Source organism: Osmia bicornis, chromosome 15 (genome assembly GCF_907164935.1).
Source record: "Osmia bicornis bicornis chromosome 15, iOsmBic2.1, whole genome shotgun sequence".
Lineage (NCBI taxonomy): Eukaryota > Metazoa > Arthropoda > Insecta > Hymenoptera > Megachilidae > Osmia > Osmia bicornis.
The window spans coordinates 2,054,288-2,070,870 of NC_060230.1; the positions used below are offsets into that span (position 1 = coordinate 2,054,288).

Genomic DNA, 16,583 nt, shown 5'->3' on the forward strand with positions numbered 1-16,583 from the left:
TTGGCTACAGATACAAAAATAGTGAACGTGTTTTATGCACGAGGGGTCCCAAATACCCCTGGAGAAAGTAGGTTTGATTCAGTCGCTTCTCCATTAATCTGCATCGGTGATGATATTTCCTTTTTTTTAAGTTTAGGTTGTAAATTAAAGTGTTGTAATGGTTTAATTTGTGTTAAAAACAAGAATTTTTGTAAAATAATTAAAACTTCCTCTAGTGCCGTAAAGGTTTATCTTCAATAGAGATATGTCATGAAGTTGGCAGTAGAAATTTAGGGATATTTTCGGAATTTATCTTGGTAATATTAATTGACGATCACTTTTCAGGAGTGTGCGCCGTGGGTTCATTCGTTCGGCGACAATGGCGGCAGACCTTGAGCAGTTTCAACAGCTTTTACACACACTTCTTAGTACGGATAACGATGCCAGAACACAAGCAGAGGTGCGTATGCCTTTCCCAATTTTTGCATACATGTCTTGTACTTATTAGTTGATCGAAAAACATGAATCTCGTAAAAAAAGGTGTTCCGTTTTTGGAGCACGTTGCCAACGTGTTGTCAGAATTCGCATGTGGAGTCTGTTACCTGATCGCTACTATTAAACAGTGATTCATTGTTTGATATTATTATAAATTACTTTTATACAGTATTAATGCAATTAATTTTAGGATAAGTGAAATTGATAATTGTAATGATTACTGACAAGTGTTTAGAACAACCTAATAAAATCCAAAATGGTGTCGCATGATAGTATGCACTCCGCCAATCTTTAAAATAAAATCTGGAATTACTCCTAGTTCATTATAAATTTCTTGAATACTGTTTAGCATTTATTTATATTTTTCACGTATTACTGTTGTAAATAAAAAAATTAAACAATTTACCTTTAAATGAAACGTCATATATAGCATAACTGCTTAATAAGATTGATAATTTGTGTATTTCACTTTCCCGCCTACACGCAACAGTATTTGGGAGGTTTCCGGCATTTCTGGACCTGCCTTAGTTAGACAGATTTTATACTGATTTTTTCGAATTTTATTCAATTTTCATTGTATTATTCTTCTTAAAATGATCGTTTTTATGTTTATTATATATTTTGTATCCATTACATATGTTATAATAAAATACTAATAATACTCACGTTTATGTGTCATTGTCAAGCACCATGTGCTTTATTTTTTATTTTTAGTACTTGTTAAAATTTTACCATAGATCATTTTTTAAATATTCTAATCTGAATATAATAGCTCGTAATAAATATGTAATTTTTATTGTAATTAATTTCTAAATTATATTTAATATTAATTATTACTGATGATTATTAACAATATGTATGATTCTGGTGTTATTATTCATCTTAATGTTTAATGTTATTGAAAATAAATAAAATTTTATCCTATGCATACCAAATATTTTAGGAGGCATACAACAATCTCCCGGTGGATAGCAAGGTGACGTTTCTGTTGGCCTCATTATGCAATGCTACCCTTACAGAAGAGATGCGTGCTATGGCTGCTGTCTTATTACGTAGACTCTTTTCTTCTGAGTTTATGGATTTTTATCCAAAAGTAATTATATCTTTAATTTATTAGATCTTAATAATTGGTTACTTATACAAATGAAGGAAAGAAAGCAAATGATTCTTGTATTTAAATTTTTATTCATTATAAATGATATTTAGTTGTATGTACATATTAATGATTTCTGTTTTAGATTTTTTATTACAACAATACATTTATTGCATTATTATAATGTTTTTCAGATTCCACCAGAAGCTCAAGTACAGTTGAAAGAACAAATTTTGGTATCTGTTCAAAATGAACAAATCGACACTATTCGACGTAAAGTATGCGAAGTTGCGGCCGAAGTCGCCCGAAATTTAATTGATGAAGATGGTACTAATCAGTGGCCAGAGTTTCTGCAGTTCCTATTTCAATGTGCAAATAGTCCTTCACCAGCACTAAAAGAAAGTGCACTTCGAATGTTCACGTAAGCTTACATTAGTGTTTTAACTGCAGATACAAACGCGACAAAAATATAATTTTAAGTTACATATTTGTTTACATATAGATCCGTCCCCGGTATATTTGGAAATCAACAAGCAAATTATCTAGATCTTATCAAACAAATGTTACAGCAGTCGGTCATGGACTCGGCAAATTACGAGGTAATATAAAATATGTTTCATGCTTGAATATAAAAATATTTTTGTTATTTAATATGGAAGATATGGATACACGAGATGCGTGTAGTTAAGCTTCTCGTCACAAAGTCGTCCTAAAAAAAGTTGCCTTCTGATGACTGTGACTTGTGAAGTTTTAATTTACAGACAGATACGGGGCATACAAAAATTTGTCAACATTTTATCTCTTAGTTCAAAATTAGAACTTAGTATCACAGTGATATAGGGACGATATTGACCCGGTCAACAGATCACATATACCGTCGATACATTGCCGTGATATAATTAGCAACACTGTTTCTGGGTCAACTTGTGATTAATGACTTTTTTCTGTATTGCATGACTTTTCGATTATCCTAAGTAAATTTGGTTCATATCACTCCGAATATACTTCATGCATATTTCATTTTATTATAATAATGTTGCTTGAACTACTGTATAATTACTATAGCAGTAACTTTTGTTGTGTAGGTCAGATTCCAAGCAGTAAGAGCAATTGGAGCTTTTATTACTTTGCACGATAAAGAAGAAAATATTCAAAAACATTTCTCAGAATTACTACCAGCGATTGTACAAGTAATTGCTCAATCAGTAGAAAAACAGGGAGACGATGCTCTGTTAAAAGTTTTAATCGATTTGGCAGAATCAACGCCTAAGTTCTTGAGATTACAATTAGAAACTATAATGGAAATGTGTATGAAAATATTTTCTAACGAAGAGATGGGTGATTCGTGGAGGCAACTATCATTAGAGGTATTAGTAACACTAGCAGAAACCGCTCCAGCGATGGTACGTAAAGTCGGTGGGAAATATATTGCATCCCTTGTTCCGTTGGTATTAAAAATGATGACAGACATAGAAGAAGATGAAAAATGGAGTTTCTCTGATGAGATTGTTGATGATGATAATGACAGTAACAATGTTGTTGCCGAAAGTGCTTTAGACAGATTAGCATGTGGTTTAGGTGGTAAAACAATGTTACCGCAGATTGTACAGAATATTCCTTCAATGTTGAATAACAGTGATTGGAAATACAGGTAAATATATGTTAAGTGTTCTCATGCTATTACATCACAGTAACGTCAGCAATTATATGCTTCGATGCAAATAACTGTGTTATATCTGTGATAGAATAACTTTCAAGTTTTCTCTATTTCTAACTATCGTTCTGATAGTTAGATATCTGAGACCTTGTAAGGGGTTCTTTAATAAGAGAGTTGACAATAATAACCCAGTATTATCGTTGTCATAGTTTCAGAACATACATTTATATTTGTGCATATCTATTAACATCTTAATATAAAATTTTAGTATATAATTATAAAACATTTACACTTAGGCATGCTGCTCTAATGGCAATATCAGCTGTCGGTGAAGGTTGCCATAAACAAATGGAAGCAATATTACCTCAAATCATGGAAGGTGTTATACAGTATTTGCAAGATCCTGTAAGTTTAATTATTCATGTATAATTTAATTTAAAATCCATGAATGGAGTCAGCAGTTATATTTATGGTACGGATATAATAGCGTTACATTCATGGTAGAGTAAATAAAAAGGTGTTGATCTTTATACATGTTATCGTTTTGATAATATGTATTAAAGCACATCCTTTGGCGTTCCTGAGAGTTGGCTGGTTCGCATGAATTAGCCTTAGTATTGGAACGTACAAGATTCACATGAAATGAAATTTTATGTTACATGTTCTTAATGACTGGATTTTTTCTTAGCACCCTCGTGTAAGGTACGCGGCTTGCAATGCAATAGGTCAAATGTCCACTGACTTCGCACCTATATTTGAAAAAAAGTTCCATGACAAAGTTATTCCTGGGTTACTGATGGTTTTGGATGATAATGCAAATCCAAGAGTTCAAGCTCACGCGGGAGCGGCACTCGTGAATTTCAGTGAAGATTGTCCGAAAAATATTCTAACGCCATACCTGGATGCAATTATGGCTAAATTGGAATCGATACTTACTGCTAAATTTCAAGAATTGGTTGAAAAAGGCACTAAACTTGTTTTGGAACAAGTATGTATACGAATTACGTATACTTAATTAAAAATAATACTAAACAGTAGAATAATTATTAATCAATACTTTACAGGTTGTCACAACTATCGCCTCAGTTGCTGATACGTGTGAAGAACAGTTTGTTACATATTATGATAGGTTAATGCCATGTCTAAAATACATTATTCAGAATGCAAATCAACAAGAACACAAGATGTTACGTGGTAAAACAATTGAATGCGTTAGTCTTATAGGACTTGCAGTTGGACCTGAAAAAGTATAATAATGCTATATTTATTTGAATAAATTAAGTATTTCTTTATAAATATTGTACGTAACTAAATGTTTTTGCGATTACATAGTTTATTGCAGACGCCAGTGAAGTTATGGATATGTTGTTAAAAACGCATTCAGAAGGAGATCTTCCAGATGATGATCCACAAACAAGTTATCTTATATCTGCTTGGGCACGAATTTGTAAAATTCTTGGTACATATTTCAAACTTGTATATTTGATTATATTTCTAAATAAAGATGTAACTCAAATTATAATTATATTCTTTAGGAAAACAATTCGAGCAGTATCTACCATTAGTAATGGGCCCAGTTTTACGTACAGCGGCTATGAAACCGGAAGTTGCTTTGCTAGACAATGAAGATATGGAAGGTATAGAAGATCTTGATTGGGAATTCATTTCTCTTGGAGAACAACAGAACTTTGGCATTAAAACAGCTGGTTTAGAAGACAAGGCTTCTGCCTGTGAAATGTTAGTTTGTTATGCGCGAGAATTAAAAGAAGGATTCGCAGATTATGCGGAAGAAGTAGTACGACTAATGGTTCCTATGTTGAAGTTCTATTTTCACGATGGTGTTAGAACAGCAGCCGCTGCAAGTTTGCCATATCTTCTCGACTGTGCAAAAATTAAAGGTTAAGTAATTACGGTATATTATATTATTTTTATTATGAGGTAAAAATATGAGTGTAATATAACAATTCTATTACAGGTCCACAATACCTTGAAGGTATGTGGGCGTACATCTGTCCTGATCTTTTGAAAGCAATTGATACAGAACCCGAGTCTGAAGTTCTGCTTGAATTATTATATTCATTGGCTAAGTGTATTGAAACACTTGGCGCTGGTTGCTTAGGAGCACAACCTATGGCAGAACTTCTGCGCATATTAGATAAATTGCTTAACAAACATTTTGAAAGAGCAGTGGCTCGATTGGAGAAACGTAAAGATGAAGATTATGATGAAGTAAGATTTTACATCAAACGTATGATGTCATACGTATGTACAATATTACAATTATTATTAATTAAAATTACAGGTTGTTGAGGAACAACTAGCCGATGAAGATAACGAAGATGTATATACTTTAAGTAAAATAGGAGATATTTTACATGCTTTGTTTAGTACACACAAGTCTGCATTTTTCCCTTTCTTCGATCAAATCTGTGGACATTTTGTTAAATTGTTAAGTCCTGAAAGGTCTTGGTCAGATCACCAATGGGCTTTATGCGTTTTCGACGACGTTATAGAGTTTGGTGGACCCGAATGTGCAAAATATCAAGAATATTTTCTGCGGCCAATGTTACAGTACGTATCAGATAAATCGGCAGAAGTGAGACAAGCTGCAGCATATGGTTGCGGGGTCTTGGGGCAGTATGGGGGAGAAGCATTTGCTCAAGCATGTGCAGAGGCGTTACCTAGGTTAATGGAAGTTATAAACGATCCAGAATCTAGATCGCCGGAAAATGTCAATCCTACTGAAAATGCTATTTCTGCAGTAACAAAAATTCTTAAGTATAATCATAAAGCAATCAACGTTGATGAAATACTTCCTCATTGGTAAGTTTTTAATTCATAATGTAGTAAATTAATTATTGTTCAATATTTCATTTTTATTTATTTAATTGTAGGCTTTCTTGGCTACCAGTGGTAGAAGATGAAGATGAAGCACCTTACGTTTACGGATATCTGTGTGATTTGATCGAAGCAAATCATGTAGCAGTTTTAGGACCAAATAATGCTAATCTACCTCGACTAATAAGTTACTTTGCAGAAGCACTTTTTAAAGATGCAGTACCTATAGATAATCCTGTCATGGGTAGAATTCTTAGTATTGTTAGACAAATACAGGTATGATAAATGTTAACGTTATGTTTTTGCGCTCTGTGTAATAATAATAATAATTTAATTTGTTTCAGAACAACGAGTCTATGTTCCAGGCATGTATAAATGCATTAACAGCGGATCAACAACAAGCGTTGCATGAGGCACTTAGTGCATAGCCTACTAATTAGCTATTTGCTTTTACCCCAGAACTTTAACACCTTAATATAAAACAACAAAAAAAAAAACATTTGCTTTAATAAAGTTTACGGAGAAATCACAAATTTTAGGTAGCTACATTATACCTATGGAACATGCGCCAGCCTAATTATGAACAGACACAACTGTACGTAATTGATATATCTCGCATATTTGTTGATTGTATTTCATTAATTTGATACAATAGTAATCTCATTTTTTACTATTTGGAATTGTTGCAAATTATATAAAACAAACTTGTGCTTCTCACTACTCGGCGAGTTGTGATATGTTGCACAGAAATCTAGCGATATGAAAATAATTGAGTCATTTGTGAGTTCGCATTGACGAAATTTCTACAATTCGTTCCCATTCGTATCGTTCATAAAAATGATGTACATATACGGGTTTACTTTAACGTAACAAAATTAGTACAAGACTATTTTCCGCCATTGAAAGCCGAACGATGCTAAATTATTATTTTTTTTTTTTTTATATATATATATATAGCTTTGTAAATTGCTTAACGTTTCTAAATTTTATTTCTAAATTTCTTGTAGCATTGCTCTGAGGACATTGGAGAAGTTTTTGTCACTGCGATCTCTTCGTCCCAATTGTCTGTATTTTGAATCAACTTCTTTGGCAGAACGATAAAACTGCAAAAAATAGACTGGAAAAACACCAACTCGTTGCTATCGAACGGTGGCAGAACATATTGTGATTTAGGTATTTTTATTATTAAATTTAGGTGCAGTAAATGTTATTTAATAATAATATCGATAATATTACAGCGTTGAAGTTAGAACTGTATACGAATGCCTTTTACATGAAACGTAATGAACTGCTCTATAAAATTTAAGATTTGGATAAATAACGATGTATAGTATATTAAATTTTCTGTTAACTCTAATTTAACGAGTTGTGTTTTATAAAACAAAAGCAAAAGAAAAGATAAAGAAACATTTTCAGTTTTATATAAAAATTGTATTTAACATTTATGATTCTACAGCTAATTTATATTGACTCATTACGCTTATTTAGCTGTAATTTTTACACTTATTTTGTTATTATGTCATCTACAAATAAAAGTAACAATAAAATTAAGAAATACGACTGAAATGAGCGAAAACGGTGACAATGCTGGGCATTACGTTTCTTCCGATTATTGTGTAATAAAATAACAACGTGAATTAAGAACAGTGATGTTAAAAAAATAATGACTGAACGGAGTAGCGTTACAACTTCCTGATCTTGTTGCTATTTATTTGTAATCAGTAATTACCGATATTTACTATTGCATGCAAGTTCGCAATGCAAAATATATCTCATCATAAAATTTACGGCTACTTGCAACAAAATCCTTAAAAAAAAATTTTTTATCAACATATAAAATATATATATATATATATAGAAATGTGATAGAAATAATTATTGGATATTCATTTGTATATGTATATATATATATATATATATATATATATATATCAAAGTATATAAATACTAAAGATAAGTACATACATGAATGTAATTATTATTGATCTTTGGTAGACACTGCCTCATCAATTATTTTATCAAGACCAAGATAAAAAAAAGTACATAAAGATACTTATGAAACGAATACAAGTAATATGAAGTTGTAAACATTTCATTAAGAACTGCTGAAGGACTGTTTGTGCGATATATTGTGACAAAAAAATGTGAAAACAAAATCAGTGCGAAAAAGTAAAGTTATAATTCGTATAATTATATAGAGATTATTTTAAAGTAATTATTATTTAAAATAAATCTCAGCTTTTTAATTGATTGTCCTACTTCACCTTTAAATATCATATATATCGCGAAAGCGAAATTTTCTAAATACAAAGGGAATAGGTGCTTGAAAATATGATGTGGAAGCTATAATCATCATTACATTCACCTACACCTAATTTGCATATTTTCTTTAAATATCATACACTACTTTATACATAATTAAACTTTAGTTTTGTTATTTATTTCACATGCGTGCATTTAAATATCAATAAGATAAAATATAGTAGTGATAGACATATTTTTATTTACTGGTAACTATTTTAAATTTACTTTCATACAACTAGAACTTAAAGAATTTAAATAATACATTGCATGCTGTTTTAATAAAAGATTACATTTTTCCACTTATTATATGATTAACATAATGTAGAAATATAAATTTTTAATTAATCTGTGCTTTTGATCAGTGGTTTAAATATAAATTAATTGTTTGTTTATAATCTACATCATATATCAGTTCATTTTAAATAAAACTTTTATTATTAATATGTAGAAGAGCCTATCAATCACGTACAAAAATAATAAATAGAAATATTTATATAGATACTCGTTTATATTTGTAGTGCAATTTTATATTATATCGAAAATAAATCCTCAGACGAAACTATCCAATAATAAATAATTAACACGTGGAATTATATTTTAAATGAGAATGCTATTTGTATTTACTAAAAATCTGGACTTTTCAATTATACCGCATAATCATTTACTCATTCAATTTTTATTTAGCTTACAAATAAGCGTCTGTTTCGTTTAGAAGTAAAACAATGCTATTATAAACTTGGAACAATTATTAGTTACAAAGTAAACTTGTATTTTACTATAAACAAGAGGTATAGAACATTATTTTGAATTATGCATATTTGCTTTATGCCGTGATTCAAAACGGTTCTGTCAACATATTAGTAAAGCGAGGGTAAATATATGCAGATTAAGTTGTAAGGGAAATTGTAAACGCATGGAAATTTCCATTAATTTAATTCGTATTAATTCTATAGTTATGAATTTCATATAATATGATCATTTTAATTATATTCACAGTTAATTATTGAAAAAAAGATACTAATTTTTCAAATTACCATTGAAATATAATTTTATATTTTAATGCGAAACGTGTATTAAAATTTTTATCTTAAATACATAGGTATTAAGGCAATTAATCATTACACATTTTTTCTGAATTAAAAATATATGTGCGCATGTGATATTACAAGTATGTGACGTTTCTGATCATCCGATATTACGTCATCAGTATTCCCCCTTTTTGTAACTGGCGCTCGTTCTATCGTGAAACACCTATTCGCATATATTCCGTGTATTTAAACGTATTTTATACATTAAAAGTGATTACTGTATTGTGTAAAATTAATGTTTATTTAATCGTGTTAGCTAAAATTGTAATTATTAACTAATTTACTCCAACAATCAAGAAATCTTAAACAACGTAACTGTATGTTTTAAAACCGTATGTTTTCTTAAACCGTAAAAATAAGGACTACAAATCGTATTCATTCTATTTTCTAATCCACATCTTAGGCGGCAATTTCAAACATTCAGTAATTCATATTGAAAACTATTTGTACGTATGAATAATTTACTCATTCAACGAATTTTCATAATTGTATGCCTTATTTAGGCTTGTACTAAAATTTGAATAATAATATTTATAAGGTTTATATTGTAATTAACAGAATAATCTTAATTACATTGATTTTTCCTTAGAATACCATTTAAAAAAATATAACCAATTATGACAATAAAATTTGGAATACGTAGCTCCTACGAGCTTGTTACGTGACTTCTTTCTTTCAAAGTTAGAATAAATTATAGAAATTCTGGTTGAAAATCATCCGCAGCACGATATTTTGGTACTTTTATTCCCGACAGTTGTGAAAAGAAAACTAGATTCAAATAAAGGTATTGGTACGGCTTCTTGTCCTCGTTCGTAATTCCCGTATTCCTTGAATACACATGTATTTCTTAGTTCGTTAGTTGGGGTTCATAGTACTGTTATTCCGCCCCTGATTGCACATTGAAACGCTTGCAGTGCGCAGAATATCCACGACAAGTGTCGTGGCAGACGTCTGCTGCATCAGTTGTTAAATAGTATGTAATAGTAACATGAAACGTAACATTTTTATAAATGTCTGTACGTATTTTTATTTAACATAAGTTTTTTTCTACAAATTTCGTATCACAACTTGGCAAAATTTACAAGTTCAATAAACTCTTAACGGAACTTCGATTTTTCGTCATATACTATTACTTACTGGTGTAGTTGTGCGATATGAAAAAATAGGGCGTGAAAAGGTTCAATCAATTCACTTGGAATTTATAAAAATTTTAAAATAAAAAAAAAATATATATATATATAATAGACATTACACATGCCAATAAATTATAGAATGCCGGGTGAACAAGTGATTTAGTTGTGCACATTCTTTGTACAATTCAATTGTTAATTACGTTGTATTAATATTGTATTTGTAGTTCACTGTTTTGTGTTACATTTTGTTTCGTGTGTTCTTTTTTCTAACCTTAAAATATAATTTTTGACATGTTAGGTGCTTTGCAGGGGCTAAATGTATGTCAGTAAATTTTTATCAAACAATAACATGTAATAACACCAAACATGATTAATTTACACAAATTTCGGTATATTTTTAATCACTTCTTTGAGATTATGCGGCTATTTACAACTGTTTTGTAATAATAATGATTTGTATTTCTCAAATTGTACTAATGACATTGATCAATAATTTTAAGATAATTTTAAAAGGCCAGGTAAACGTTCGTTAATTACTGTATAGATTATTAATTATGTAAAACAATATTTTGATAAGTAATTCATACATATCTAAAAGTACTTTGAATAAAATTTTAATTTTACATATTTTATTTTTCTAAAATAATATTTCCAGTAGTTAGGAAATATTCTCCAACTTGTTATTAAAGAAACACAATATGAATATGTAGTTTTATAGCTTTCAATAAATTTATAAATTTGCATGCAATTTAAATGAAGTTAACCACAGTATTTTAATAATCGATATATTACATATTTGCTCATGTTAATAACTTGAATTATTACATGTTTTGTAGGGTTTTTATGGATCTGACATTGAAACTCTAAAAAATGTCTAGGAAGCGTGTGAGAGAAGAAATTATGTTGAATTCTACACCATATTCAGATATTCAGAATGGGGAAGATGCATCATGCTCAAAAGAAGATTCTCCCATTTGTCCTGTAAGTATTAATATATATTTTATATAACTTTCATGAATTGTAAAGGAAGACTAGATTTAATATAGCTTTTTGCTTTCATAGTATCTACATTCCTCTATCAGATTTAAATATATTTATAAAGTAAAAATTATAATTTATTCTTGGTAAGTTTGTTTCCTATTTAAATTACACCCAATACATAGTTATTATATTTAATATTAAGTATCATAGTGTAAGCAATGTTATGTATGGTATCTCTATGTGTATTAATTTTATCTTCTAAAGTATTATATTGACTATATACAAAATGTATATACACATTACTATTGCATGGAAGGATTATCTATAATCTGTTAGTGATAGTATATACTTACTATCATATGTAGAAGCAAGAACTCATGATAATGGTATGATGTGATGCAAGATCATGAACATATCTAAATTGATATAATACGTGGATATTCCATTCCTTAAATAGTCTTGTTGGAATGTTTTGCGAGTAATAATATTAACACATGCTCCAATGTATATATTTTAGATAAAGAATTTAGTACAACATAGTTACAAATTTAATCTAAAATAATTAAGATATTATTATTGAAGAAAGTTTGTTTGTTTTTGTTAGAAGAATAAATTAAAATTGTGATAAAAATTTAATATTAAAGCAAATTGACATGTAAATTTATTCCCATTTTTAAAAAGATACATTTTTTTAATAACATTAACAGCTGGTGACAATGACTTGGGGGACCAACAGGAATTCAAATAATGAATCAAGTCAAATTTCACTAAAAAAATATAATAGTGAAATTTCTGTTAACCACAAAGAACTTCCAGTGAGTTTAATTTATTTTTTTTTTTTTATAATTTTTCCACTGCTTAGTACCATACAGTATAATATTTCTATATTTTTTTTATATTAAAAATAAATTTAAACTATTATCTATATTATATGTAAAATACATTAAAATAAAAAATATAAAATACTGAAATAATTTTTTATGTTAGATATAAAATTATAAAAATTAAGTTATATATAAAAAATTTTTCGTTATTAATATAAACAAATATCTATTTATATTAATTTTTAAAATTATGCTTAATACTTATTGTATATATTTCATATAATTTTAGTTATACTATTAATATTTTTCTTGATGGATTTTAGTCAATCTGTAATGAAGCTCCTTTCAGTGATGATCCAGAAGCACTAGCTGAAAGAAATGCATGTGATTATAATATACGCATTACATTGAAAATGGCAAAAAATGGCAAAGGTTAGTTTGAATAGAAGTATCTTCAATATTCTTTACAATTCTTTAACTTCATTTACAATGTTAATATACATGTTTTAGCACCAAGGAGAATCAGGGTATATGCAGATGGTATTTATGATCTATTTCATCAAGGACACGCACGGCAACTTTTACAAGCAAAAAATATTTTCCCTAATGTATACCTTATTGTTGGAGGTAAAAGAAATAAATAGTATTTTCTAAATACGTTACATATACGATTTTCGTAAAATTTATAATTTTTATCGTATTTTAGTCTGTAATGATGAACTAACACACAGTAAAAAAGGCAGAACAGTCATGACAGATACTGAAAGATACGATGCAGTAAGGCATTGTCGTTATGTAGATGAAGTAGTTAGGGATGCACCTTGGGAATTGGATGATGAGTTTCTTACAAAACATAAGGTAAAATTAAATATATACATTTTTTTTTGCGATATACTTATAGAGCGTTAACTGTCTGATGTTTAATTTGATAGATTGACTTTGTTGCTCATGATGATATACCCTATATGACAGATGACAGCACAGACGTTTATGCAAGTTTGAAAGCTAAGGGTATGTTTGTGGCTACTCAAAGGACAGAAGGAGTATCAACATCAGATATTGTAGCAAGAATAGTCAAAGATTATGATATATATGTAAGAAGAAATCTTGCACGAGGTTACAGTGCCAAAGAGCTCAATGTTTCTTTTCTCAGTGTAAGTCCATATTTTTTAAATATAATATATGGTCACACTTTATATCACATAATGTGCTATTATAGGAAAAGAAATTCCGTTTACAAAATAAATTTGATGATTTGAAAGATAAGGGTAAACGAGTTATGGAGAACATTGGTGAAAAACGTATGGACATAATTAGTAAATGGGAAGAAAAATCTCGAGACTTTATAGATGCTTTTCTTCTACTGTTTGGAAGAGAAGGCAGATTGGTGGGTAGCATTTATGGAGGAATAATTTTGTTAATTATTTTATATTCAATGTTAGTGGTACATTGCAAAATATGCATTACAAGAGAATAAACAATAGTTTAATTATTTGATATGCACGGTTACTCTTTCTACCTTAAATCAGTAACTTTTTTAATAAAACATGTTTATAGATAAAAATAAAGGTTTTATTTTAAAGATTGTTTTTAAAAAATAATTTGTTACTTGTAGTTTTTTGTTTCGTATGTGTTTTGTTACAAATATTGTATTGCATATTTATTGACGATGATAATATAAAAATGTAAACAGAAAATTTGAATTTGAAATATATTCTAATTCTTTTTATTCCCAGTCGACAATTTGGAATGAAAGTAAAGGTCGTTTAATGCAAGCACTATCTCCTCCAGCAAGTCCCAAAAGAGATGGCAGTCCAAATGGGAGTAATAGCAGCAATAATGATGAAGATCAGACAAGGTACATCACAGCATTTGAGTCCATTGACTAACATGCAACACCACTTCATTCTGTACTGCTTCTATATGAAAACCTTCAATACTTCACACCACCCATTTGCAGCATGTTATGTTAGTATATAACCCCACTGTTTTAATACAATAATTTTAAGCAATTAATACACTATTTAACCAATGCTTGTTATTAAAGTTGCATCTAATTTTCCTTATTCCTTACAAATACTAATATTTGTTTAAATAGAATATAAATATGTGGAAATGCTACGTATTTATATTACATTTTAATGTATATAATTAATATGTTCTGCTTTACAGTCCACCACCGCAAAAGACTGGTCGTTATGAATGTTCACGGAATAATTATTATTTGAGTGATGACTATAGCGATGACGAAGAGGAAAACTTACACTCTAAATGATAACCCGTGTTGTCACAATCGTATTCTTCATTCTGACCAAAAATGTCGTGCAATCTCTTTAAAAATGTTTAAAGATATTTTCATACAGCTATGTGATTTGCTGATATGGATTTTAATGCTGTGCTTGATAGTCTTTCTATGGTATGATTTCATACTATATACAATATAAAATTATTATCTGTTATGGCATAGAAATTGAATCCGATTATGGATTATTATATACAAATTAATATATGTATTATGCATGAATTACATACAGAAATCACATAGATTATTTAAAACATCATCTGCAACTATTCTCGGGAGTTTCTTCATTATCATTATTTGCATTCTTAATAATAAGTTCCTATGTTTTGAAAGATACTTCATTATTCAATTTCGATTTCATACTTCATTACATGAATTTACAATAGTATGGAGGTACTTTTTCATACTTTATACAGAAAAATTTGTTTCGTATGTTCATTTGATGATTTTCAATAATAATCAATTATTTTATTCCTAATTTTATATAACATTTTTTACAAGTTACCTCATAAATAATCGTTTAAATGTTACATATATATAGATATATTGCAAGCAATATTTTTTGTTGCAGTAAGTATTAAGTTATGTTATAACTTATTACTGATGTAATCAATGGTACCAAAATGTAAAGTAGCGAAAAATTCGTCGAATATTATATAAATTTTATTTAAACGTACCAAGGAGATTACAAAAGTGAATAGCACAGAACAAATTTAAATGTATTATTTTACAGATGATTAGCTTAGTTATGCATTATTTATTTTAAAAAACAAATTCACCCGTTTTTAGCTTTCAGTGTTATCTTTTGAGAAAATAATTATTCGAGCAGCAAATTAATAATAACTTATTTTTATCATTAGATAATTGTGTGTAGGAAGATATTAATAGAATTCGATTGATAAAAATTAATCAAAATCAATTAAATAAGCATTATAAGGTGATATCAATATAGAAATCGTGTTTTTAAATATGGTGCTTTTATTTAAAAAATATGCAGATATGATAACCCTGAAATGGTACAACCATTTTTGTACTTTTAAATCATAACATAGTTTTATAATAGCATATTTATCAAGTATGTGAATGAAATATTTTTTAATACATAGGTAAATGTATAATAAAGATTATTTATTCTTATGTTCAATATGTAGTATCCAAAATAATGTAATTTTTCACATAAATTGTCTACTCCGTTTATAGTTCTAAGGCTAAGGCTAAAATTAGGAGAATTTTAGATTTAAATCCAAAAATGAAACTAACATGAAAGACCTGTAAAAAATGTGTATAGATTTATATACATTGATATGCTTTTGTTTCTTAAAAACGTACCGATGGTGCCTGAGTTTGAGATTTATTTAAATACATCACAAAATGGTATATTTCTTTAAAGCATGCAAAATTTTAAATACATTAATATTTGCTTCCTAAAAAAAGCTGGCACATAACTTAATAGCATATAATAATATATCGTGTATATTTGATGATTAGACAGAAAGTTGTTCTGTAATTAACAATCTCAAATAATATAAAATTATGTTCCGAGATTCTAAACCAAAATATTTACATATTCATTATCAAAGATTTTAATCTCTACTTAAATGTAAACATGAAATAGAATAATGTTCCGTTTTATTTATATAAGAAATTAAAAAATAAAAATTGTTCGATGAAATCGTATAAATTATTTATACAAGTCAAATAACATTAGCAATTATATGTTAAGTATCAATATCGTGTATGAATGTATTTATGAATTGGCGCGATTTTAGTTATAATTTGTAAAAAATTAAAACGCGAATAAAAATTAACGAAGTCAATTTGCAAATGTTTTCATAAATAATTTATTTCGTTTTGAATGGAAAACAATAACTCATTTAAAATATTAATAT

The 16,583-nt window shown here is 28.6% G+C and overlaps 2 protein-coding genes and 1 non-coding gene across 12 annotated transcripts; all 3 read left to right on the top strand.

The window, feature by feature from the left end:
* Positions 1-324: 324 nt before the first annotated feature.
* On the top strand, positions 325-8,308 carry LOC114882859 (importin-5). 2 transcript variants are annotated; one of them, XR_003790489.2, is made up of 15 exons: positions 325-439; positions 1,418-1,567; positions 1,762-1,988; positions 2,070-2,166; positions 2,653-3,218; positions 3,521-3,629; positions 3,913-4,212; positions 4,289-4,471; positions 4,557-4,683; positions 4,760-5,122; positions 5,200-5,453; positions 5,527-6,047; positions 6,119-6,338; positions 6,407-6,657; positions 7,070-8,308. XR_003790489.2 is itself a non-coding variant. In XM_029199973.2 (14 exons), the coding sequence occupies exons 1-14, from the start codon at positions 359-361 to the stop codon at positions 6,488-6,490; spliced, it is 3,282 nt and encodes a 1,093-aa protein (XP_029055806.1). In that variant the 5' UTR covers positions 325-358; the 3' UTR covers positions 6,491-8,308. The 2 variants fall into 2 exon arrangements, 1 of the variants encoding a protein (XP_029055806.1); XM_029199973.2 differs by having other exon boundaries at positions 6,407-8,308.
* LOC114882879 lies at positions 2,221-2,349 on the top strand. The gene has a single exon (XR_003790495.1). It is a non-coding gene; the product is annotated as a small Cajal body-specific RNA 8 (non-coding RNA).
* A 1,163-nt stretch (positions 8,309-9,471) lies between the features above and the next one.
* On the top strand, positions 9,472-16,366 carry LOC114882828 (choline-phosphate cytidylyltransferase A-like). Of its 9 annotated transcripts, XM_029199905.2 has the most exons (12): positions 9,475-9,771; positions 9,858-9,900; positions 10,044-10,238; positions 11,424-11,568; positions 12,276-12,383; positions 12,716-12,824; positions 12,903-13,019; positions 13,099-13,250; positions 13,325-13,546; positions 13,612-13,779; positions 14,129-14,250; positions 14,565-16,366. In XM_029199905.2, exons 4-12 carry the CDS (start codon positions 11,458-11,460, stop codon positions 14,665-14,667), a joined length of 1,212 nt encoding a protein of 403 aa, XP_029055738.1. In that variant the 5' UTR covers positions 9,475-9,771; positions 9,858-9,900; positions 10,044-10,238; positions 11,424-11,457; the 3' UTR covers positions 14,668-16,366. The 9 variants fall into 9 exon arrangements, 8 of the variants coding, with proteins under 8 accessions (XP_046144828.1, XP_029055738.1, XP_029055739.1 ...); XM_029199906.2 differs by lacking the exon at positions 10,044-10,238; XM_029199904.2 differs by lacking the exon at positions 9,475-9,771 and having other exon boundaries at positions 9,801-9,900.
* Positions 16,367-16,583: the final 217 nt, after the last annotated feature.